The sequence below is a fragment of the Saimiri boliviensis genome, chromosome 11 (genome assembly GCF_048565385.1).
Source record: "Saimiri boliviensis isolate mSaiBol1 chromosome 11, mSaiBol1.pri, whole genome shotgun sequence".
Lineage (NCBI taxonomy): Eukaryota > Metazoa > Chordata > Mammalia > Primates > Cebidae > Saimiri > Saimiri boliviensis.
Window position 1 is genome coordinate 14,254,669 of NC_133459.1, and position 22,862 is coordinate 14,277,530.

Consider the following 22,862-nt stretch of genomic DNA (forward strand, 5'->3'; position numbering starts at 1 on the left):
AGCACGATCCCCATCTCTACAAAAAAATAATTAGCTGGGCATGGTGAGTCACACCTGCAATCCCAGTACTTTGGGAGGCTGATGTAGTAGGATGGCTGGAATTTTCAGTAGAAACGTTCCAGAGGGAGCCAGCCCAGGAGTTGGTGACCAGCCTGGGCAATACGGCAAAACCTCATGTCTACTAAAAATTTTAAAAAGTTAGCTGGGTGTGATGGCACACGTCAGTGGTCACAGGTACTTGGGAGGCTAAGGTGGGAGGATTGCTTGAGCCTGGGAGGTCGTGGCTACAGTGAGCCGTGGTCGTGCCACTACACTCCAGCCTGTGTGACAGAGCGAGACCCTGTCTCAACTAAAAAAGAAAAAGAAAGGCTCCCCTGCAGTAATCCCCTATCTTCTGCCCACCTATTCAGCGAGTCCTAGCGTCTCCTAGAAACCTCAGAGGCGTGTCCCAGATTGGAACAGGTAAGACACACTAAGCACTCTCTTGCTAATCTGATACTTTCACTCAGGAGCGTGTAGAGGAGCGTGAACCGAGAAACACCAAAGAATCGACACCTTGCAACTGTGCCTTCAAAGAGAAAGAGAGGCAGGTAGGGGAGGTGTTCTGATGTTGCAGACACAGAGTAGAGGCGATCTCAACAGGGGTAAGAGCTCACGGTGTGCAAACGCCTGCACGCGCTGCCCAACGTGCACCACACACCACCTTCCCTCCCCTCCCTCCCCTCCCTCCCCAGCCGCTGCCCCACGTGCCTGCAGTTTGAACGCAGGACCTAAGAGACAAGCCAGTGTCCAGCCCAGTCCACTGAGGTGAGAGAAGGCAGAGGGGAAATGCCAGCACAGCTTTACCTCACGGAGCAGCCATCCTAGGCCACTAAGTGACTTGGGGACTTGGAGACAAGGCCGAAGGGAGGAGCGAGGAGCCCCAGGAATCCCTGTCCTAAGAATGAAATGAGGAGGGTGAAAGAAGGTGGGAGTGGTTACAGAACGGAGCCGGGAACTAAGGAGGATGAAAGTCCCTCGCATCAGCCCTTCCACTCCTGCCGAGGGGAGCCCTGCTTGACTCCACCTTCCTGGCAGCCAACTAGAAAAGGGAAATCAACTTGGTGGCAGTTGACTGTGTCCGTGAGATACAATGGATGGATACTTGCAAGTGTTCTTAGAACAAAGACCTTGCTGGACTTTCCCCCTTGAGGGGACATTGTGTGACATGGAGAGCAGCATCTTTAAGAACAGGCTTCATGCAGAAACCATGTGACGTGGGCTAAGCCGTGGCTGAGAACAGCTCTTGAGACAGATCAATGTCATCACAGCCCACTGAGTCCAGTAAAGTTTGGCCTGTAATCCCAGCACTTTGGGAGGCTGACGCGGGTGGATCACAAGGTCAGGAGATCGAGACCATCCCGGCTAACACAGTGAAACCTCGTTTCTACTAAAAATACAACTTAGTCCTCCCAACTACTGGGGAGGCTGAGGCAGGAGAATCACTTGAACCAGGGAGGCGGAGGTTGCAGTGAGGCAAGATCGCACCACTGCAGTCCAGCCTGAGCAACAGAGTAAGAATCTGTCAAAAAAAAAAAAAAAAAAAAAAGAAGTCACTTTACCAGAATACTCCAGATTTCTGGCTTCTTTGAGAAATTTGGATACTCTGGGGACACTAGGTCCACAGTCCCACACACTACCAGCTTCCAGCCCCGTTAGAAAGGACCTGGGCCCCGGGCTTGCTGTCATCTCCATCTCACCCCCTTCTTTGACTTCCTGGCCCCTGTAGGCATGAGGTTAGTGACCCCTGTGGGAGGTTGGGGATCTCTGAGAGGGGGGCCCAGCTCCCTCCCTATCTGAGGTGTCCCCAGTATCTGGGGCTGCTCTTTCTTCAAGGAGAACTGTCCCTGAGGTGCCACATCTTGAGGACCCCAGGGTCGGCAATTGTAAATCAAACCCAGGGAAATAGCAGGCTTCAGATTCCGGGTGACAATAGCATTCAAACAGACCCCCTGAGGGGGGTTCAACCATCATGGGCTCCACCATGCCTGAGCCACTGGGATGTGGAGGTGTGAACCACGGGGCCTCTGCAGCCTCTTCCACCTGCTCTGGGATGCGTGGCCTCCAGCTAAAACAATTGTGGCCTTCAGCTAAAACAAACGTGGCCTCCAGCTAAAACAAACGTGGCCTCCAGCTAAAACAAACGTGGCCTCTGAGAAGAGCAGTGTTCCTCACAGGCCCTGGGTTGAGCAGCTTCCACCTCTGCTGGAATCTGGAACAGAGACCCCCAAGAGACTCAGCAAGATGGGGCTCCAGATCTCCCAAAAGCCGAGCCCGCTTCTTGTTGAGAAAATAGATTTTCCTCAACTTCCAGATGCTACCCATTTAAAATGCTGTCCCTGGGAAGCCCCAGCATTCCAAATGGGTAGCATCTGAAAGTTGAGAAAAATCTATTTTTCTTTGATGCAAAAGGCAAAGAGGAATCTAAGCTAAATTTTGTTCTCATTCTTTTGTATTAAAGAGACGAGTATTTGTAGAGATGGTGAAGAACAGGATGCAGAACTCGAATTCCCAGGTGAGCAGAAACAGCAGAGAGAAAATAGTAGGATATCAGCAGGAACCCCAATTGCCATCAATACCACACCTGTTGCATGGAGCAGTTAGTATGTGCCAGGCACAGGGCCAAACACTCGACATGCATTCTCTCATTCAATCTTCACAGCACCCGGTGGGTGAGTCCATTTACAGAGGAGGTGTCTGAGGCTCACAGACTTTAATTTGTCCAGAGCCACAAAACTAAGTATGATAACTTAGGGGAACTCAATGCAGATTCAACACCAGGCGAATGCTTCTTGCTCTCCTTCAGGTAATAAACCTGATATAGTTTGGGTGGCATTTCTCTTGAATTTCAAGGAAGCATCCTCTAGAATTCTTTATTTTTTTTAAGATGGAGTTTTGCTCTTGTTGCCCAGGCTGGAGTACAGTGGCACAATCTTGGCTCATCACAACCTCTACCTCCCAGGTTCAAGTGATTCTCCTGCCTCAGCCTCCTGAGTAGCTGGGATTACAGGCATGCGCCACCACGCCCAGCTAATTTTGTATTTTTGTAGAGATGGGGTTTCTTCATGTTGGTCAGCCTGGTCTTGAACTCCTTACCTCGGGTGATCTGCCCACCTCGGCCTCCCAAAATGCTGGGATTACAGGTGCCAGCCACCACATCCAGCTTTTTGTTTGTTTGTTTTTTAAGAGACAGGGCCTCACTATATTGCCCAGCTTGTTCTCCAACCCCTGGACCCAAGCCATCCTCCGGCCTCAGCCCTCCCCCGCAAGGTGCTAGGATTACAGGAGTAAGCCACTGCACCCGAATGAATACTGTTTTTTAAAAGTTGAGAATCAAGTCTATGAAATCTTAAACACGTTGAATCATTGCTATTCACACATCAGCCCTGGAACTGGAATTGACCTAATCCACTCTTGCTTTGCAGAAAGTACAGGCAAGCTCTCAGGAAGCTTGAAAGCAAAACACATTTTGATTGACTAAGAGAGACTTATTGAACAAATTTGATAAAAGGCCACAGTTATTCTGAGACAAAATTATCATTGGAAGAACTGAAGATACTCTATGCAGGGGACGTTCTTGGAAAATAGAAGCCTCTTCTTAGCTGACACCATTGTCCGAAGGCTACTGGAAGGAGGCTGTGGCTCTGGATGTTAGGAGGGTAGAGAGTGTCCCCAGGTCTCCCTGGACCTGAGACCTTCGCCACCTGCAGAGTGGGAATGAAGGAGAGGCCTGCTACTTAATCATCCACACACTTGGGAGAGACTGGAGCAGGCAGACACCACCTGCCGCCAGGTGTGCTGAGAATGACAGGGAGATGTAAATGACAGTGTTGACATTGGGATGCGCCCTGGATGTAGGGCTATTGTGAAGCCCCCTGCAATTTTAGGCTTAACAGAATGGGGGCAGATGGTGCTTTGCCTGAGAACAGAATGATCTTTCCATTTATCCGGCCCCCCGGACGGCTTGAGAAAAAAGTCCATTTTTCTTTGATGCAAAAGGCAAAGGAGTTTGACGTCTTGGACCTCCTTAGTGCAAAAAGATTTCCTCCAGGTTCCTTGCAACATGTAGCTTGGGGTCTCCGTCCTTTGAGGCCTTAAGGTAGGCGTCCCCAAACTACCGCCTGCGAGCCACCTGCGGCCCCCTGAGGCTATTTATCCGGCCCCCCACCGCACTTCAGGAAGGGGCACCTCTTTCATTGGTGGTCAGTGAGAGGAGCACAGTATGTGGCGGCCCTCCAACGGTCTGAGGGACAGTGAACTGGCCCCCTGTATAAAAAGTTTGGGGACGCCTGCCTTAAGGTGATGGAGTGAGTCATCGTGACCACCCCGAGGAAGATGGGACGTGGACAGTCCAGCCTTTCAGACTTGTATGCTCATAAAAAAGTGTCCATCGCTTGTAAGCTTCCAAACTGGATTTGTGCCTTTCTTTTCAAGGACCTATGGGTTTTTTTCTGTCCTCCGAAATACCATTCATTGATTTTTTTTTTTCATTTTGATCAACAGTCTTTTGTTTGTGGGCTATATGCTAAAAAGGAAAATCTTCCAGTTAACAAGTACTTACTGAGTACCTAGGCTCGACCACCTACCATGCTAAGCACCAGGGATAGAAGGGCAAACACAGAGACTGTCCTGGCACTCACTCACGCAACAGATATTAAGAGTCAGCAATGTGGCAGCGTGGCAGGGGCTGTCCAGGTGTTAAGATTCAATGAAGCATCCTCAATGGGGACAGCATCACCCTTGAGGGGGCAGAAATTCATTTTTCTTTTTTTTTTTGAGACAGATTCTCACTGTATCACCCAGGCCAGGCTGGAGTGCAGTAGCACAATCTCAACTCACTGCAACCTCCACCTCCCAGGTTCAAGCAATCCTCCTGCCTCAGCCTCCCGAAAAGCTGGGACTACAGGCATGCACTACCACACCTGTCTAATTTTTGTATTCTCAATATAGACGGGGTTTTATTATACTGACCAGGCTAGTCTGGAACTCCTGACCTCAGGTGATCCGCCCTCCCAAAGTGGAGGGAGCACCCACCCCTGGCCAAAAATTCATTCTTTTATGTTTAAAGCAATAGACGTATCTTCATAGACGTGGACACACACACACACAGAGCTATCTGGAAAAGGATGAGGGGGTTAGGAAAAAACCTCTAAGAATTCTCAGTGGGTGAGATTGATAATGAAAGGTTGAGAAACACAGAGTTAGCTCAATGAAGACATAAAGATCCCTGCCTGCCTGGCTTACAGTCCTGGGCTTTTTGTTTTGTTTTGTTTTGTTTTGTTGTTTTGTTTTGTTTGACCGGGTCTTGCTCTGTGGTCCAGGCTGTAGTGCAATGGCACAATCTCAGTTCACTGCAACCCCCAGGCTCAAGTGATCCTCCCACCTCAGCTTCCCAAAGTGCTGGGATTTCAGGCATGAGCCACCACCTCTGGCCTCTTTTTTTTTTTTTTTTTTTTAAGTAAATACACATAATGATTAATAACTTTGTGCCCAGTGTTTGGAGGACAAAGGCCCCTGGACTGAGCTGAGCATATGTCACAGGGACCCCTTCACCCCCAGTTCAAGCTCCAGGAGAGGCCTCCCTGAGGATGGGATGTTTAAACCCAGATCCAAGGCAGTGTGGGAGTGGGCAGGGGGCTTCCTACAGCCGAGGCATACCATTTCCTGAAGCAGCCACCCCAGGATGGCCTGAGTCCATTCATACCTGGGTGTTGCATTTAAAAGACTGGCTTTTATCTATGCCTTCTCATTCTAAGGGTGAGGCACCTGGTTCCAAATAGCTCAAGCAGAATCTGTGCATTTCACATTCCCCATTCCTAGGTCAGTGGTCTGGGCTGCCTTCCGCTGCCCCATCCCTTGTCACTTCAAAAAGAGAACCAAAGCCCCTTCTGTGAAGCTTCCCATCCCATGCGCCTGGCAGCCCTGGGGCTGGGGCCCTGGGGACCCGGGACTCTTACAAACTCTCTGGCTCCAACTCTGACAGCCAGCTCCACGCAGGGTCAGGGCACTGGCCTTTGGAAACCACCCACAGTCAGCAATTTTATTGAAAATCAAATGAAAAGGAATAAAAGTAAGGGTTGTTTAGGGAGAAGGCTTTTGAGTTTGCTGTTTTCTTTTTCCCTGGGCATTCGGACCAATATGTGGGCTGGTATGAGACTGACTGACCCTTTCTTGCCCTGAAACGATCTTGAATGCAGAGTCTCAAAACGCGTTCCAGGCGCCTGTCAGCCACTGTCACGGGCCTCAGGAGGTGATTTTTAAATCCATCTTAAGATGCAAAGAGCTTAAGAGCTCGTCCTAACAGACCCTTCTGTGGAAATCCTCCCAGAATCTCCTCTCCGCCCTCTGAGGAAGGCAGGATCCACATTCATCCCTGTTTGACAGATGAGGAAACTGAGGGTCACGTGCAAGTGGCAGAGCTGAAACGCTACTGGCCACCCAGCCCTCTTGCCCCAGGTATATGTGCAGCCTGAAGGCTGGTGACATGGCTTTGCAGGAGACGGGGTTGGCAAGGTGAATCCTGTTGGGAAGAAACCTGCAAACCACCATTGTGTGAGAGAGAGAGACCTTGGGTTGCAGTTAACAATAACCTACTCAGAAAGGAGGTGCAGCAGGGGCCTTTTATAACAATACAGAAATAAATGCCTCATAGAAGCTCCAGGAGAGAACTAGGAAGATGCCCCAGGCATCGTCTCTCGTGCATGCACGCACTCGGGGACACACATGTATCCATGTCATTTCTCTACCCCTCTCTATACTGCCCCTCTGCTTATTTCTTCTCTAGTTGTGTGACAGGAAGGGACAACCTCCCAGGCCCCCAGTTAAAAGGGCCAGCCCAGGGAGCAAGTGGCATCTCACAACCCATTACCCCAACTCTTGGGAGTGGGCATCCGAAAAGCCCAGCTGTGCCAAGTGTCCAATCAACTACGACCTGGGAGGGAGTCATATACCTGGCCGCCAGAATGCCCCCTCCTGCGAGCTGGGAGGTGCTCAAAGGGCTAAACAGACCCTCCCTTAAATATACTTCACTTTCTCCTTCTAAGCCAAGCTTGTCCAGCCGGAGATCCAGGACAGCTTTGAATACAGCCCAACACGAATTCGTAAACTTTCTTAAAACATTATAGGAATTTTTTTTTCTTTTTTTTTTTTTAGCTCATTAGCTACTGTTAGTGTTCATGTATTTTCCGTGTGGCCCAAGACAACTATTCTTCTTCCAATACAGCCCAGGGAAGCCAAAAGATTGGACACCCAGTTCTAAGCCATCAGAGACATTAGACACATTCAGTTCAGTAACAGCTTTTTAGGAGGAACACCATCACAACGAATGTGCTTACCATAACAACCCCCCCCCCATATTTTTTAGGTTTCAAACTAAAAAATATGTAAATGGATCTGGCTTGGTGGCTCACGCCTGTAATCTCAGCACTTTGGGAGGCCAAGGAGGGCAGATCACTTGAGCCCAGGAATTCGAGACCAGCCTGGGCAACATGGCAAAACCTCGTCTCTACAAAAAATAAAATAAAATAATTAACTGGGCATAGTGGTGCGTACCTGTAGTCCAAGCTTACTTGGGAGGCTGAGGTTGGAGAATCACCTGAACCTGAGGAGGTCAAGGCTGCAGTGAGCCAGGATGGCTCCTCTGCACTCCAGCCTGGGCAGTAGAGTGAGACCCTGCATCAAGAAAAAAAAAAAAAAAGAGAATAGAGAAAGAGAAAGCAATATCTGTGTATCTGGAGCGGTCACCCCAAAACCTTACTAAGGCTCATCTTTGAGTAATATGATAATGATGAATCATTTTATCTCTTAAAAAAAAAAAAAAAACCGGCCAGATGCGGTGGCTCATGCCTGTAATCCCTTAAGTGTAGATCCAGCACTTTGGGAGGCCAAGGTGAGAAGATCACTTGAGGTCAAGAGTTCGAAACCAGCCTGGCCAACGTGGTGAAACTCCCATCTCTACTAAAAATACAAAAATTAGTTGGGTATGGTGGCACGTTCCTGTAGTCCCAGCTGCTTGGGAGGCTGAGACGGGAGAATCACTTGAATCGGGAGGCAGAGGTTGCAGTCAACCGAGATCACACCACTGCACTCCAGCCTGGGTGACAGAACAAGATTCTGTCTCAATTTTTTAATGAAGTAAATAAATAAATACAATAAAATACATGGGAAGTGTCTAGTCCTCCTCATGTTAAAAATAAATAAATAAAAAATAACAAAACCGCTTGAGTGGAACAATTGGAGTCTCAGTGCAATGGAGTTTGTGTGTTTTTTCTCTTGCTTCTCAAAGGTTGGAACCAGAAAAGCCACCCTAAAGATGGACCAAGAAAGAGGGATGCTGAGAAAAGAGACCTCCAGCAAGTCCAGCCAGAGCCTTTTGCATTCAAAGCCTGGTGGAAGGTACTAGAGAAACCTCATCCCACCAGGCCTCATGTGATCCTCTGTGAGTTCATGTGACTCTTTGGTGTCGTCTGTGTCAAAATACTGAGTTGCTTTTGTAGGACTTTAAAGATTGTTACCGCCGGGCGCGGTGGCTCACGCCTGTAATCCCAGCACTTTGGGAGGCCGAGGCGGGTGGATCACGAGGTCCAGAGATCGAGACCATCCCGGTCAACATGGTGAAACCCCGTCTCTACTAAAAATACAAAAAAGTAGCTGGACATGGTGGCACGTGCCTGTAATCCCAGCTACTCAGGAGGCTGAGGCAGGAGACTTGCCTGAACCCAGGAGGCGGAGGTTGTGGTGAGCCGAGATCGCACCATTGCACTCCAGCCTGGGTAACAAGAGAAAAACTCTGTCTCAAAAAAAAAAAAACAAAAACAAAAACAAAACAAAACAAAAAAAAAAAACAGCTGGGCGCAGTGGCTCACACCTGTAATCCCAGCACTTTGGGATGCCAAGGCAAGAGAATTGCCTGAACCCAGGAGGCGGAGGTTGTGGTGAGCCGAGATCGCACCATTGCACTCTAGCCTGGGTAACAAGAGCGAAACTCCATCTCAAAAAAAAAAAAAAAAAGATTGTTACCCTGGTGTTTCGCTTTCTAGACAGGTATTTTGAACAATATTATATTTTGGAGTGTGTGGGGAGAAGGTTCTTTTTAAAAAACACCTATGGGCTGGGCGCCGTGGCTCACGCCTGTAATCTTAACACTTTGGGAGGCCAAGGCAGGTGGATCACAAGGTCAAGAGATTGAAACCATCCTGACCAACATGGTGAAACCCCGTCTCTACTAAAAAACACAAAAATTAGCTGGGCGTGGTGGCACGCGTCTGTAGTCCAAGCTACTTGGGAGGCTGAGGCAGGAGAATTGTTTGAACCTGGAAGGCGGAGGTTGCAGTGAGCCAAGATCGCACCACTGTACTCCAGCCTGGTGCCTGGCAACAGAGCAAGGCTCCGTCTCAAAAAAAAAAAAAAAACCACCTATGAATGTACACAAACTCAGGTATATGAAGAATAGAAATTTGTAGCCCAGATGTCCAGGCCTCGTAGATATAATTATGTGGTTCCACATTGGGTCATGATATACCCAAATATCAAACCTCCTAAGAGTTGCAACAGACTCACACTTGAGAAAACGTGAAACTTACACTGGAGCCTCAGGCAGAATTGTAACTTCGGAGCTACAAGGCTTTGGGACAGTGAGTTTAAATCTCAGTTATGGCCTGGCACGATGGCTCACGCCTATAATCCCAGTAATTTGGGAGGCCGAGGCGAGTGGATCACGAGGTCAGGAGTTTGAGATCAGCCTGGCCAATATGGTGAAACCCTGTCTACTAAAAATACAAAAATTGTGCTTGCTTCGGCAGCACATATACTAAAATTGGAACGATACAGAGAAGATTAGCATGGCCCCTGCGCGAGGATGACACGCAGATTCATGGAGCGTTCCATTTTTGCAAACCACATTGCCACGTATGTCCCTCTGCAACAATCCTGCATGTTCTTTACATGTATACCAGAACCTAAAATGCAACTATATATATGTATGTATATATATATACACACACAAAAATTAGCCAGACCCGTAATCCCAGCTACGTGGAAGGCTGAGGCAGGAGAATCACTTCAACCCAGGAGGTGGTGGTTGCAGTGAGCCGAGATCACACAACTGCACTCTAGCCTGAGTGACAGAGCAAGATTCAATTTCAAAAAAAAAAAAAAAAAAAAAAAAATCTCAGTTTATTATAATAAATTTAGAACACCAATCCATTTTATTGCTTCCGTAATAATGACTAACATCTATATAGCACTCTACAATTTTCAAAACACATCTCATTTAATCCTCCCCCAGCTCTGGGAGGTGAATCGTATTATGTTTCCCATTTGACAGATGAGGAAGCTGAGGCCCTCAAAACTTACATGGCCTGCCTAAAATCACACAGCTGGTAAACTCAAGAGTTGGGTCTTGAACCCAGGTTTCTAATTCCATCTCACACTGTCCATTCTGATACACCACATGGCCTAGTTATTACCGTTCCAGGCCACAAGGACAGACCAAGTCTCCAGTCACCAAAGAGCACACGCTGCCCAGGTCACAAGCTCCTTCTCCATGGTGTCTGGAGAGACCCCCATTCTCCTTTGCTGTACTCTTTGCTGGCTTCTCTCCATCCATCCACCCCCTCACTGCCATTCTTGTGTGGCCAGGCAGCCAAAAAAAAAAAAAAAAAAAAAAAAAATTGGAAGAGCCAGAAGTCATTAATACTTTTTTTTTTTGGAGACGGAGTTTCACTCTTGTCACCCAGGCTGGAGTGCAATGGCACCATCTCCACTCACTGCAACCTCCACCTCCTCCCAGGTTCAAGCGATTCTCCAGCCTCAGCCTCCCAAGTAGCTGGGATCATAGGCACCTGCCACCATGTCTGGCTAATTTTTTTGTATTTTTAGTGTAGACAGCGTGTCACTATGTTGACCAGACTGGTCTCAAACTCTTGACCTCAGGTGATCTGCTCGCCTCGGCCTCCCAAAGTGATGGGATTACAGGCATGAGCTACCACACCCAGCCTACTGTTTTTATTTTTAAAAAGCCACAATAATTTTTTTTTAAAAAATGTATTTTTTAAACGGATTAAACCTGGGGGAAATAGGGCAAATTCTTGGTGCAATATTGCATAGGAGGCACGTCTCACATGAAGTTAGGGTCTAAAGCCAGTGAGAGACCAGGCATGGTAGCTCACACCTGTAATCCCAACACTTTGAGAGGCTGAGCTGGGAGGACTGCTTGAGCCTAGGAGTTCCATTTCTGCCTGGGCAACATAGTGAGACCCTATCTCTACAAGAAACTTAAAAATTAGCTGATGTGGTGGCGTGTGCCGGTAGTCACAGCGATTTGGGAGGCTGTGCTGGGAGGATCACTTGAGCCCAGGAAGTTGAAGCTATAGTGAGCTATGATTGTGCCACTGCATTCCAGCCTGGGCAACAAAGCAAGACCTTGTCTCAATAATAAATAAAGTCAGTAAGAAAGGGGAGCATAACTTGACTCTACAAACTAGAAAATCTCAGAAATGTTCAAGAACCAAATACATGAAAGTATTAGACTGTACCATATCCCCAAATAGTGAGCTGAGAGTCTTCATGCAGTTCCAGGGCTACAGCCACCATTTTCGCCCTTGTGTTCAGGAAAACAAAGCCAGTCTTCAGAAAAAAAAAGGAGGCTGGAGTGCATATGCAACAAGGACAGACAAAAACCCACAGAACCCCAGAGAGACAGTGCAGCAGATCCCACAGCTCCGCAGCAGATACTACATCTACTTAGTCATTGCTCAGCCATCACTCTCCTCTACCGTATAGGCTCAAAGCTAATCACCGTGATTTTCCTGCCTCCCTTGCAGCTAGGGCAAGCCATATTGTACCAATCTGGCTAATGGTATACAGCTGGTGCTCGACTTACGACCACGATTGGTTCCGACAGACCGGTCATAACACAATTTGGTCGTAAGTTGAGTAGGCTACATGTACAGTACTGTGAAATGACGTTATAAAAATCTTTAAGTCATATTTTATCGTAATTTTCTTCCATTATTGTTATATATCATAATTTTCTTTGTTCATTTTATGCCATTTGTATCAACCCTACACCATTTTGTTTCCTATTTTTACATTCGTCAGGTTTAAGCAAAACACTGCATTACCAGTACAACTGGTTTAATATTTGCAAAACATACAAAATTATAGAATACAGGTGCATACAAAAATACAAAATACAGGTGTAAAAAAATACCATAGGAAACATTCTCCATTTCGTGGAAGGGCCCGCTTCGTTGCTTTGTTATAACTGTTGATCGCATGGGTGCAGAACCTTTCACAGCTCCACGAATTCTTTATCTTTCAAAATTGTCGACACAGTCGAGTGTGGTAACTTTGTATCACGTGCGATCACATTCACTTTCTTTCCTCCTCCTTACTGCTTAATTACCTTCATTTCCGTGTCGAGATCGACGGCCTTTCTTTCCTTCTTGGCAGGCTGAGGCGTAGACAAAGACAATTTCCTCTTGGTAGACGTCTTGGGAGGGGTTTGATGAAAAATAACCATGACACAAAACACAAATTGCTGTACCGAGTCTGGGATAACAGTTGAAATGGTGCACGCGGAGATGGTAGTGCTGCCGGAAGCCGGTCCGCACTGTCGGACGCCCAGCTGGGCAACGTTTGCGCTGCCAGACGCGGAGCAGTCGTGGCTAGCGATTGTGGTTGTAAAGTTGAATGCTCGTAAGTTGCATAGGTCGTTAAGTCGATCAATACCTGTATAAGAAAAAGCCCCTGTGGAGGGCTTCCCTTCCAGATTCTCTAGGAGAAAGCGTTCACCCTTGGTCCCTTTGTCTTGTCTCCTTTCTCACCCCTGGAGCTCTGACTGGAAGCTGGAGAAGCCGCCTTGGGGATCAGCAGACACCAGCAGCAAGCCAAAGGACAGTGGAATAGAGGGACAAGAAGGCCCGGGTGGGCACCCAGTGGCATTGCCGAGTTCTGAATCATGAATGAACTGCCTACCTCTGGACTTCCTGTTGTATAAGACAAATAAATCCCCACCTATTTAAGCCCCTGTAGTCAGGTGTATATATTTGTAATCCCAGCACTTTGGGAGGCCGAGGTGGGCGGATCACGAGGTCAAGAGATCAAGACCATCCTGGTCAACATGGTGAAACCCCGTCTCTAGTAAAAATACAAAAATTAGCCGGGCGTGGTGGTGCGCACCTGTAGTCTCAGCTACCCAGGAGGTTGAGGCAGGAGAATCGCTTGAACCCGGGAGGCGGAGGTTGCAGTGAGCCGAGATTGCACCACTGCACTCCAGCCTGGGCGATAAGAGCAAATGTCCGTCTCAAAAAAAAAAAAAAAAAAAGACAAATATTTATTATTTCTTTTGATTCCATGGGTCAAGCTACACACTTCCTGTCAGGACTGTCTTGGCTGGGGCTGGATGGTTTAGAATGGCCTCTTTCAGGCGCTTGGCCTGGGCATGCGAGGTGGGTTAGGGCAGTAGTTCTCAGCAAGGAGCAATTTTGTCCCCCAAGAGAAGTTTGGCCATGTCTGGACATAATTTTGGTTGTCACAGTGAGGGAGGGGCAGGTGCCCATCTACTAGGTAGAGGCCAAAGGTGCTGCTGAACATGATCTACAATAGACAAAAGAACTCCCCACAGCAAAGAATTACTTGATCTAAAATGTCAGTAGCACTGAGGTTGAGAAACGCGGTCTAGAGAGGCCTCCCACTGCAACCCTTGGTCTCTGCCCAGCACTCCCACTCATTCTTCAGCCGGCCGGACTAGGCCCGTTCACATGTGGTGGCCACGGTTCCCATGAGCAGCAGGTGAGAACGGGCCCCAGTGCACAAGCACTTTTCACGTCTCTGCTTGCCTTGTGTTTGTTAATATCGCATCAGATAAAGCCAGAGTAAGTATGGGAGGGGCTCCAAATTTTTACAATCTACTCACATGGGGTTTTCTGCCATTTGAAGCTGAATACCTTCTCAGCTGACCCAGGAGAAAGCTACCTTGATTCCCTATGACTTTCTGATTCCCAGTTTCCTTCCTTGTGAAGGCCAGTTCCAATGCCTGCTCTTGGGTTCCACTAGGACCCTTTGTATCGCTCAAGATCCCTTGGTTGTAAACAACAGATACTTTCTGTGGCTAACTTAAACAGAAAGAGAGTTTACTGGAAGGAAGTGAGGAAGATTAGAAAATCAGTGGCTAAGCAAAGCTGAAGAGTCAGGCTTGGACGTCAGGAACTGGCTTTTCTTCCCCATAGATGCCCCCTGTTGGCTTCAGCTGGTTTGAGTTTCTGTTCATTTGCAACCAAATGGGCATTTACTAAGACGCTTGGCTACACAGCCCCACCCACTACAGATTCTGAGAAGCTACTGGCAGTCTTTCCCCTGGGGGGTACACCACGGTACAACAAGGTACCTGTATACCCCAAACCTCCCAATCTTCTTCTGATCTTTCAAGAAGCTAAGACAAACAGCTTCCTTCTGCCCTTGCCAATGGGAGCCCATTTGGATCCTCGGATTCGTGACTTTGCAGATAAGGTGCCCTTCTCTTGAAACTTGGCAGCGTCACCATCGCCTGCTGTTGTAGAAACCAGAGTCATGAAATGTCTGGAGGGAAAAAATAGCTTCCAGATCCGCATTCCAAAGGCTGCTCCTGGTAAGTGGAGTGGTTTCCAATTTTTTAGGGACTTAGGAATGAAAGCAATCCACTAAGGATGTGAGAAAACCTGCACCGGATGAGGCTAATGCGTGCCTCCTTCCCATGCTGAGGCGTCCTGAAGCAGGACGGAGGGCACAGTGAGGGTAAGCTATTTCAGCTCATTAGCTGGGCCCCATTTCCATCAGGTGCACTGCTCGCATCCATCTGCTCAGTGTCACAGGTTATTTTGGGCCAATTCATGACCTTATGTGCCAGCTTTTGTTTTTAAACATTTTTCTTTGCCCATCTGTTGCCCAGGAATCCATCACAATGACTCCGTCCAGTTGGGAGAAGCATTAGCAGGTCCTTGTTTTGAGTTTCCTGTCATCTTTAGCACACTGTTTTCCTTTCTAAAACCCAAAAATATTGGAAGCGGAAACTTTCTCTTCTGGGTAACTGTGGTCTTATCATCAGAGAGTCTAGTTTTACAGTTAAACAACCAGCCCCATCCATTCAGCCAGTAGGTACCGGGGGCCTACTATGGGCCAGGCACTGATGCTATCATGTTAGTTAGACCTCATGGCCTTGACCTTTACTCCTTTTCAAATTCTGATCCACTGCTTTAACTGAAAAGGAAGTGGAATCATCAATTTACTGGGTGTGTTGCATAGGACCACTCCCTTTTGATGTCCACATATCTTGTTGGCTCCGTATGGGATTACTGCTGGGCGTTCTTTAAAGAGAGCAGCATGCAGCAATGACCCTCTTCCTGGGAGTTTCTTTGTACCTTTCATCAGTTGAAATATAATCGCTAATCATAGTAACTACTTCGTATAGAGTCCTTCCTGGCCATCAGACACTATGCAAAGCACGGTCCAGACGGTATCCCAACTTCATCCCCACTGTCATCCCTCCTGTTCCCCTTGTGAAAATGATGAGCCCAGAGTAGGTAAGTAACTTGCCCAAGGTCACAGAGCAAATGTTGGAGCCCAGACTTTATACCCACAACTGCTTAATATATCACTTTCCTTGGTGAAGTCCAGGAACCAGCTGGTTGTCCACTAATGAATGAGGACAGGATGACAAACGTTTTCTGTAAAGGGCCAAATAGTATATCCTTTCTTCTGTAAAGGGCCGTTATGTTCTATTGACTATAGGTCTCCATCACCACCACTCAACTCTGCCAGTGCAGCGTGATCCATCAATGAATGAGCATGGCCGTGTTTCAATGAAACTTTATTTATAAAAATAGGAAGTGGGCTAGAATTGCCAACCCCTGTGTTAAACTATCACCCTGAGTAGATTATGAGGATCTGCATAGCTGTTGCCTGCCACATGACTACCTAGAAGCCAGATTATTGTCATCTTTATCATTGAGACCATTTTGAGCTTTTACTGTGTGCCATGCACTGCAGTAAACACTTTCCATAAATTTTCTCATTTAATCCTCTCAAGCATACCAGGAGGAGATAGGAGTGCTTGAGAGGATCCCATTTTATAGACAATGCAACTGAGGCCAGAAAAGTAATTTGGCCAAGGCAACCCCACTGGGATTTCCAAACCCACCTCCTAACCATTACACCACTTTGAATATGGTGAAAAAAGAACACCATTCAATGTGCTTTTTCCTGTTCTCTCAATCAACACCAAAAGCAATCAACACAGACAGAAGATGCTGTGACCACATATGGAGGGAGATTTCTCTCCACCACCAAGCAAGCAATCAGCTCTGCAGCAGACACCAGCCGGGTGTCCCCCATTGCTCTCTACCTGGAGACAGCATCAGATCCCACAGGTTGAGGGCTCAGTCCTGAAGACTTGCCCACTTCAGAGACCAGTCACAAGTCCAGGACTCCGGAACTTCTCACCTACAGGCTTCTGGTTAGGGTTCCCATGACCCCTCTGTGGATCTGATTAATTTGCTAGAGCATCTCACAGAAGTCAGAGAAACACATTTACTGATTGATTATTTATAAAAGATATAAAGGATACAGGTCAGGCATGGTGGCTTATGCCTGTAATCCCAGCACTATGGGAGCCCGAGGTGGGTGGATCACCTGAGGTCAGGAGTTCGAGACTACTTTGGCCAACATGGTGAAACTCGGTCTCTACTAAAAATACAAAAATTAGCTGCGTGTGGTGGCGGGTGCCTGTAATCCCAGCTACTTGGGAGGCTGAGGCAGGAGAATTGCTTGAACCCAGGAGGTGGAGGTTGCAGTGGGTCAAGATCGCGCCATTGCACTCTAGCCTGGGCGACAAGAGCAAGACTCTGTCTCAGAAAAATAAAGGACACAGATGAAAAAAATGCATAGGGCAAGATATGGAGGAAGGGGCAGTTCCCACACCCTCCCTGAAACACCACCCCTGAGGAGCCTGCTCAGCTCTCTGGAAGCTCCTGAGCCCTGTCCTCTCAGGCCTGCTGTGGAAACTTCATGGATAAGCATGAGTGAAGTGTGGACAACCGTGTCAGAATGGGATTGGACAGAAAGATCTAAACCCACCAAGGCCTGTCTGTCGGAATTCTCGGCCTCTCTGGGCAGCATTCCTCCCTCTAGGGCAGGCGTCCCCAAACTTTTTACACAGGGGGCCAGTTCACTGTCCCTCAGACCGTTGGAGGGCCGCCACATACTGTGCTCCTCTCACTGACCACCAATGAAAGAGGTGCCCCTTCCTGAAGTGCGGCCCCCCGGGGGGGGGGCCGGATAAATGGCCTCAGGGGGCCACAGGCAGCCCGCAGGCCATAGTTTGGGGACGCCTACTCTAGGGTATTCGGGGGACTGCTCTCTGGAATGAGATTAGACCCAGAATCAGATTAGAGTCCTGCTCTGAGCAGGTGAAGCGGGGTTAGAAAAACTTCAGAGAGGGAGATCGAGTTCACCATAGCAAGGGCCATGGGAGTTACAGGCCAGGAACTGTGGACAAAAAAAGCAAATATAGGCTTGGTGCAGTGGCTCAAGCCTGTAACCCCAGCACTGAGGGAGGCTGAGGCAGGAGGATTGCCTACGCCCAGGAGTTTGAGACCAGCCTGGGCAACATAGCGAGACTCAGTCTCTACAAAAACTTTGAAAAATTAGCCAGGTGGTGCATGCCTGTAGTTACAGCTACTCAGGAAGCTAAAGTGGAAGGGTCGCTTGAAACTGGGAGTTTGAGGCTGCAGTGAGCCGTGTTCTTACCACTGCACTCCAGCCTGGGTGACAGCGTGAGACCCTGTCCCAAAAACAACAACAATAACAAAAACTATATATGTAAAATATCACAACCACACTGCCTTTTGTTATTAGAGAGGTGCATCTGCACACTAGGAGCCCTGTCGCTGGGTCTAAGAGACCTGCCTCTCCTGGACCGAGCCTCAGGAGACGCCTTCACGGTGCCTTCCCTTCCTCTAGGCATGCTGGCTTCATAGCCCCCGCTGAGAATCACCTACTTTCTTTAGTTAATACCTTAGGTCATCCAGGTGTGGTGGCTCATGCCTATAATCCCAACAATTTGGGAGGCCAAGGCGGATAGACCTCTTGAGTCCAGGAGTTCAATACCAGCCTGGGCAACATGGCGAAACCCCATCTCTACAAAAAAAACACAAAAACTAACTGGGGGTGGTGGTGCACACCTGTAGTCCCAGCTACTACTAAGGAGGCTGAGGGGGGAGGATCGCTTGAGCCTGGGAGGTGGAGACTGCAGCGGGCCATGATCACACCATTGCACACCAGCCTGAGTGACAGAGAGAGACCCCTGTCTCAAAAAACCAAAATACCTTAGGTCAGGTGTCCCTGGCCTGGGCACCAAGCTATTTCTTCTGACTGGTTTTGCCTGTCTCTGCAATGGTCCATTACGTGTTGGTGTTATGATGTTCCTCTCAGTTTCCCAGGCTCTGGGGTGCCTTCGCCATGGCCACATGCAGTGTTTACCTGTACCTTCCATCTACTCCCTCTGCCTGTCTGCTGAGCAGAGAGCTACTTAAGTGACCTCTGGGCCACAGCGATGACCAAGGACCAGCAGGTCACCCAGCCCCAACCCCTATCTGATGCCACCGATGCTGTCCTCAGGGAAGGCAGGTGACAGACACTTGAGAGGCTTGTTTTTGAAGAGCTCGTGTTAACTTTTGTGTTAAGTCACATGGGTGCACAGAGGTGTCACTTTAACAGCTTCTCTTTCTTGGCAGTGACCTTGGGACCTAAAAATGGGCCACCAGATGCTCTGGAGGGGACACAGAAGACTCCCGATCTGTCCCCAGCCCTCAGGCAGAGCAGGTCCTCGTGCATTCGTTCAACAACTATTTCTACAGCACTCACCTCAGGCCAGGGACCCTGATGTGGGCGCTGAGGATCCAAAGTTGAAGCAGACAGACAGGTCCCTTCCCCCAGGGGGTTGTGTTGGGAGTAACAGATATTTTGTTAACTCTTTGCTATGGAAAACAATTGCTGGGTCTTGACCAGAGGGGAGTTTAGCTGGAAGACTGGTAGCCTCTCTCCATCAGTCGCCCAGTATGGGGTCCAATAAATCTCACACTTCAAAATGGCTATTCTAGCTCTCACCTCCCTGTCCCCCCACTTGCTTACAACCAGGAGAATTCCAGGACCAGTGCCCAGTGCCCAGTGCCCAGTACACTTAATAAATATGTTCTGATTGCCTGCCTGTTGCTGGCAATTCTCCAAGTAGCTGTTGCAAATATAAAAATCGAAACCAGCTGCCCATCCTATTACCATCTTTGGAAGGGGCCCGGGAGAGCACTGTGGGAGCAGCATCGCTGGGTTTTAAGGTATTCCCCCTACATGCACACAAACACAAAAACCACTCTGGGAATTTAAAACGGAGCTAAGGCTAGGGCCTATCGGGGTGTCAAACTTGTACACTGAATTACCTGTGACTTAGAAACAGAAAGCATGCCCAGTTGGACATCTGCAGCTCACTTGAACGATCATCCTGGTTTTCAAGTAGCTTCGTAGCATTCAAGGTAACCACAAACAGAGAGCTGAATAGTTGTTAGTTTCTGATAACCTGCAAATGGGTCTACCTGCAGCTGCTGCCCCGTCGTCACTCACTTTTCCTCCTGCCTCTTTGGCCCCACTCAGTGGTGGCATAATGCCTGATGTCAGCGCCTCTCCCCATCACACCCTTTGCATGGTTTCCAGATCTTGCAAAAGATGAGAAAGCCTCTGAGGCCAACCAGGCTGTGACCCCGTGCTGCTCTCACTCCAATTGCCCCAAATGAATATTGGTGCTGCCCCTGAACTTTGATCTCTGTGCAGTGTCCTGGATATCGAGGGTTTTCTGATGACCGGGGAGAATTTGTCATGATTAATTTGCAAGCTGGTATTTGTAAAGTGCTCAGGGAGCCCTAAATTTTGTGAGCCAACTTCACCTCTGCCACCTCCCGAATCCCCTCCTGTTTTCCCAGCATCTCGGGCTGGTGGGACCACACGGTTCCGTCAGGCTCCGGAATATCCCCATGCCATCTCCCCATCACCCAGGAGCTCTTCCCGACTCTTTCTCCCTTTCTGTTTTTTTCCCCCTGCCCCTTTTTCAAAGCGCTGTTGTTTTTCTTAATATCACTTCACCCCTCCCCAAAAGACAGTTATACAAGGAGATGTGGGAGGAAGAGAAGAAACATAAGTAATGATGACTAAGTCCGCCTGGCTCCCTTGCCACACTGGAACGTTGTCAGAATTGGCCGGCTCGCCCTTGCCTCTGTAAAAAGCCTTTGCCAAGGGTGTGATTTTTCCTGAAGATCATTCTTTCCACATGACCAGATGCTGTAGTGTGTCATCAGGCCAGCTCGTTTCTTTCTGCCAGAATCTGTGCTTGGGGCACAGAACTCAGGGTCATTTAAAAGTGATTTCCCCTAATCAAGAAGCAAGTGATATTTCCTGGAAGTTTCACCACCAATCAGGTCTCATTGGGTTTCTCTGCTTTTCCTTCATTCACTGCTTCTTTGATCCTGAAGAAGTGCTTTTCCTGAAGCCCGATGACCAATGAAATGACCAATGAAGAAAAAAACTTCGAATAAAACAGCCCCTGCAGCGTCCATCTCTGGCCCAGGTCCAAAGCCTCTGAAATGGGGCCAAAGTACTGGACAGCTTGAGGTCACCGTCTCAGAGCTTTGCAAACCCGGAAAACCTGTGAGAAAAATCAACCCAAGAGGTGTTAAAAGGACTCACCCATCCGGGCAGCATTTCCTGAGCTCTGTCTGAGTTCACAGTTGCAAGCCTCCAGCATTCAGCAGCCCTTCTGCAAGACGCTATAGGTAATAAACAGGAGTTCCCCAACCTGTGGGTCATGGAGCGTACCCTCCCTCATTCCCAAGGGCTATGTCCACACAAGCCAAATGGGTAACTGACCAGAGAGCTTATTACGCATACACGGTCCACATAATTCAAACCCAAACCCCAGGTTTTTGACATATATGTAAGTTGTTTTGCAAGAAGGCAAAAACCTCACATTATCGCCTCACTGTGAAGTTTGCTCCCACGTCAAGCAGATGCAAACCGTTTCATAAAACGGCAGCCCAGCTTCATGCAGAACCATTGGAAATCATAAGCTGGAGTAAAATGAGTCTCTCCAGAGTCTTGAAAGCAATTAGCTGCTTTGTGAGGAAGACTAAGAGTCCGACAAACTTAAGCATCTACAAACATCATCTGCAGACATGATTTTAAACATTTTAATTTACATCCTATCCCTAGTACTTTACATTCCTTAAATAACTCTTTTACTTCTGTTGGGACCTTCAAAGCTGCATATGGGAGATATAGAAGTCTGTCTTTTGCAAGTAGCTGGACCAAACTGCCCCAAACTAAGAGAAACTTAATTCTGAGCTTTTAAAAAAGATCATTTAAGCTGAGCATCTTTATTGGACTCAAAAACAATTTCATAAGCAAGTAAATGAGAACTTTCCATTTTCTGAACCTTGAAGGTTTTTCCCTCAATTTCGTTCTTTTAAAAATACCGTTTAAATGAGTTCAGCAGCAAAATATAATTTTAAAAAATTAATTCAGCAATGTTCTTAAACACAGCAAATTGACAAATATCAACTGAGTGTCTGTTCTGTGCAAATCACTGGGTAACAGCTTGCTGGCTTTACATTCCCGCCGGCTCCCTGCCTCCAGAGCACACTGGCTTTGGGGCCCCAGACGCGTCTTTTCTCTGCACCTTGGCTGGTTGGAGCAGTTTCAGTAGAGGGGTCCTGACTGACCTAACATTTCAGAGAACATGCACAGAGCATAGTCCTCCTTCTAAATCAGTGACTCTCAAATTTCAGTGAGAGCTCCCCTGGGTGCTTGTTTACATGCGGATTCCTGGATCCCACCCCAGAGATCAGCTTCGTCTGTCCAAATTGGAGCCCGGGAATCTGTATTACTAACCTAGGCCCCAGTGGTTCTGTTGCTGGAGGTCCAGAGTTGTGCAGTTGTAAGGGAACAGCCCAGAACACCAAGATACTGATTATCTGAACTCTTTCCCCAGCCCTGTCCAGAAGCTTTTGGGGAGGACATCTCTCTCCTGGGGACCCCATCAAAATTGCGACATCATGATTTCCTAGTCAGTTTCCCTAAAGTAGAGCCACAGGCGACAACACTAGCCCAGCAGCTATTCTGCCAAGTCATCAATGTGACGGTGCGGGGCCTCAGGAGAGAGGACCACCAGCCCCTTCCCCTGTCTCTCACCCCCTGTCTCCGGGGGCCCTTGCAGGGGTGCAGCCCAGCCCCATCTCCCTCACAGCTGCTAGTCTGTCCTCTTCCAAGGGGCCAGCGGCGCCCGCCACGGTTCACCCTAAACAGGGGTTTCTGCTGCCCGGGTCCGCCTCGGAACCCCTGCAGCCCTCATCGGGAACGCCAGTGTTTAACAGCGAGTCGTCTCCATGGCAACCGACAGGGTGTCACAGACACAGGATTATGACTTCACGGCGTGGGGATTCCAGAGAAGGGGGTGGGGCGGCGCCCCCCGAGCCCCGCTCCCCACCCAAGCCGCGGGGGAGGAGCCCTCTTCCTTCCCGCCCGGGTCCCTAGCGGGACCCCTCCCGCTCAGCTGCCACAGCGGGCACCAAGAGGGGCTGTGGCCTTCCGCCGCGCTCCCCGGCCTCGCGGGGGGCACACGGCGGCGGGCGGGGAGCGCAGGGCACACTCGACCCCCGGCGGCAGGGAGCGATCACGCGCACGCCGCGCGGGCCCGGGCATGGGGGCGGGGCGCGCGGTCCCCGCCGGGGCCCAAGTCCCACCTTCGG

General features: G+C 48.7%; 1 protein-coding gene and 1 non-coding gene across 9 annotated transcripts in view; both read left to right on the forward strand.

The window, feature by feature from the left end:
- FHAD1 (forkhead associated phosphopeptide binding domain 1) overlaps positions 1-13,073 on the forward strand; it is a 156,541-nt gene extending 143,468 nt beyond the window's left edge. For 6 of the 8 annotated variants that reach the window (XM_074380102.1, XM_074380103.1, XM_074380101.1 and 3 more), the window contains 4 exons: positions 510-590; positions 2,501-2,554; positions 8,324-8,433; positions 12,875-13,073. In XM_074380102.1, the coding sequence (XP_074236203.1) occupies positions 510-590; positions 2,501-2,554; positions 8,324-8,433; positions 12,875-13,004 (375 nt within the window). In that variant the 3' untranslated portion in view covers positions 13,005-13,073. Of the gene's footprint in view, positions 1-509; positions 591-2,500; positions 2,555-8,323 lie in introns of all 8 variants that reach the window. The other 2 variants (XM_039474472.2, XM_074380106.1) reach the window with 2 other exon arrangements.
- On the forward strand, positions 9,824-9,930 carry LOC120366128 (U6 spliceosomal RNA). The gene has a single exon (XR_005580878.1). It is a non-coding gene; the product is annotated as a U6 spliceosomal RNA (small nuclear RNA).
- Positions 13,074-22,862: the final 9,789 nt, after the last annotated feature.